We start from the raw sequence: 2993 nt of genomic DNA on the forward strand, positions 1-2993 counted from the left end.
AGACATATTGTACTATGGTGTTAGCAAAATATTCCATGGAACAAGTACCAAAGAATTATGAAAGGGAAGAAACCCTAGAGAATGTCTTATTGAAATGGGGATAATTAGTACTTAGTTCTACTAAAGATGCACGTATTAGCTAAAATAATTGTCTGCCTGATTAATTAGGCTTAAATAAAATGGAAAAAAATTAAAAAAAAAAAAAAGAAAATGGTCTTGGGAAAAGGAGATATAGGTAGTAGTCTTCGTCGTAGATGATTACGGAGTGGCTGGTTGTGAAGTCACATGGATTCCTCTGAGCACATCCGACACTCCTGAACAAAGCCTGTGTTTTGCTTCTTTTTTTTTTTTTTTTTTTTTTTTTTTTTTTTTTTTTTTTTTTTTTTTGTTGATAATTTGTGTTTTACCGTTGTTTCTCTTTTCTCTTTCTCTGTTATAGATCTTCACCAGAATCTCTGGGTTACCGTCCAGCTTTTCGTCATCTTTCTCATTTCCATGTCCAAGTGTCCGACCACATTATTACCAAATGAACACATAGTCACATCTTCAATTAAAAACAATTTAAAAAATACTAAAAAAATTAAAATATTCCAAATAATTTCAAAGACCCTTTTGGCCTTTGATGGATTAATGTTCATAGATCACTGTTCATGACATGGGATATGCCCTAACGGGTCCCACCCTCCGATTAGATTTACATTTCTTTATTCCATATTGTGTGGACTGTACAGTAGTTATTCATTGGAAGGCGTTTTAGTGTTGAGTTTGTTCCTCTCGTTAGTTTTGAGGAAAATATCATTATAGTATTACTTGCTATATATCTCTATTATAGCTAAAGAGAATCTCTCTCTCTCTCTCTCTCTCTCCTCTTTCTCTTCTCTCTCTGTGTTGTCTACGATATGATGATCAGTTACTGGTCTACAATGAAATCTCACGTGCACCACGCTGTAGCTTTTTTTGGTTAAACGACGTCTTTAAAAGGCTCTGGGCTTTTCTCGTAGTCATATGGGAAGGGAGAGTATGATAAAAGGAACACTTTGTTTGGTCTTACGGATACGCTTTGTGCTTTGGGCTTTTTACGTCTCACAATAATAATAAGACTTTTCTCTCCTTTATTTTCTTTTTCTTTTTTCTTTTTTCTTTATCCTTTTCATCATTTCATTCATTGGGGTTTCTGTAGAGGAAACACAAAAAACACTTCTCAAATTTCGTCAGCTTCTAACACCAGCTTTTTCTTCTCATCCGAAGGCAAAAAAAAATTGAGAATTTTGGTCAGATAAAGATGGCACTAGAAACTGTGGTTTTCTCACAAGACCCATTTGGCTATGGCTTCAAGGATTTCTACTCCTTGTTAGGAGGACCCGGAGGAGCTAATTGGGGCTATGATTTGTGTCTCCAACAACAACAAGAAGATCAAGAATCGTTGGAAGAAGACAAATCCCTTATTGGGATTTTTGACAATCGCATATTGGACCAAACTGTGCATGCAAATTGGGACTACTCTTCCTCACCTCCTTCAGTCCCACACAACATTAATAATGAGTTAGGAATAATGTCGGATCCGTATTCTTCCCCCGAGGCCTGTACCGTCGACCAATCATATTCTCCTCCTGCGTCGGCCGATCCTGCAGTTGCGGAGCAGGCCCCGTCGACCGCCACCGTGGGACGGCGGAAACGACGCCGCACCAGGAGCAGCAAGAACAAGGAGGAGCTTGAGAACCAGAGGATGACCCACATTGCCGTCGAGCGCAACCGTCGCAAGCAAATGAACGAGTACCTTGCCGTTCTCCGATCCTTGATGCCACCCTCTTACGTCCAAAGGGTCAGTTTAAAAGATCTCTACTCTTCATTTCACTTTTTTTCTTAAAAAAAAAAAAAAGGACGAACTAAGAGAAAAATCAAAAAGCACTACTAGTACCATTCAAGAGCTAATATTGAAAAATGTAATCTACAGGGTGACCAAGCGTCAATAGTTGGGGGAGCAATTAATTTTGTTAAGGAGCTAGAGCAGTTCTTGCAATCAATGGAGAGCCAACACAAGAGAGCAAAGAAGCAAGACAAAGACGAAGATGGCTTTTCTTCACCAGTTTCATCGCCGTCGTCGTCGCCATTGGCCGAGTTCTTCACCTTCCCTCAGTACTCGACGCGTGCCACGGCTCAAAACGCTTCAACAGAAAACAGAGACTCCTCCGTTAACAACAACAACAACAACAACAACAACAATAACAGCAACCGGTGGGCGGCTGCCGACATAGAAGTGACGATGGTGGACAGCCACGCCAACCTGAAAATACTCTCAAAGAAACGCCCCAGACTTCTCTTGAAAATGGTTGCTTCTTTGCAGGCTCTTCACTTCAGTATTCTTCACCTTAATGTCACCACTGTGGACCAAATGGTCCTTTACTCTGTTAGCGTCAAGGTATTTAGATTGATTTTTTCTTTTTATTAGTTGATTTAATTTGTGTCACTAAATAATATTGTGACATATAATTGATTTGTTAAATATTTATATATATGTATGTATATATATGTGTGTAATAATTAATTGTGAAAATGGGACAGATTGAGGAAGGATGCCAACTGAACACTGTGGATGAGATTGCAGCGGCTGTTAATCAAATGCTGGGCAGAATTCAAGAAGAGCCTTCTTTCACCTGAATCTTGAAAACTTTTCATTTTTTTTTTTCTTTTTCTTTGGACCTTTACGTTCTATGTGCATCTCACTTTCTCTTTGTAATTTGGGGATTTCTGCCTTTCGAGAACGAGTTTCTCTTTGTTATTATTATTATTCTTCTTTTTCTGTTTATTTGAGGAAGAATATTGTTTAGAGTTTCAAGAGTAATCGAGTCGGGTACTGTATTTATGTGTTTGTCTTGCCTATTCGGAAAAGGACTAATCCAACTCTAAAGGCTTTCATCTTTATACAAGGACTAAAACTCCATGGTTGCAGTCATATTTGGATTCAAATCACCCGCTCAATTCCTCTAATCAAT

General features: G+C 38.5%; 1 protein-coding gene across 1 annotated transcript; it reads left to right on the top strand.

Annotated features, from left to right (window-relative positions):
* The first annotated feature begins 1142 nt into the window (after window positions 1–1142).
* Window positions 1143–2696, top strand: LOC21408746 (transcription factor bHLH96). The gene is made up of 3 exons (XM_010100396.2): window positions 1143–1822; window positions 1955–2419; window positions 2563–2696. Exons 1-3 carry the CDS (start codon window positions 1283–1285, stop codon window positions 2656–2658), a joined length of 1101 nt encoding a protein of 366 aa, XP_010098698.1. The 5' UTR covers window positions 1143–1282; the 3' UTR covers window positions 2659–2696.
* The last annotated feature ends 297 nt before the right edge of the window (window positions 2697–2993 follow it).

This window comes from Morus notabilis, unplaced genomic scaffold (genome assembly GCF_000414095.1).
Source record: "Morus notabilis unplaced genomic scaffold, ASM41409v2 Scaffold467, whole genome shotgun sequence".
NCBI lineage: Eukaryota > Viridiplantae > Streptophyta > Magnoliopsida > Rosales > Moraceae > Morus > Morus notabilis.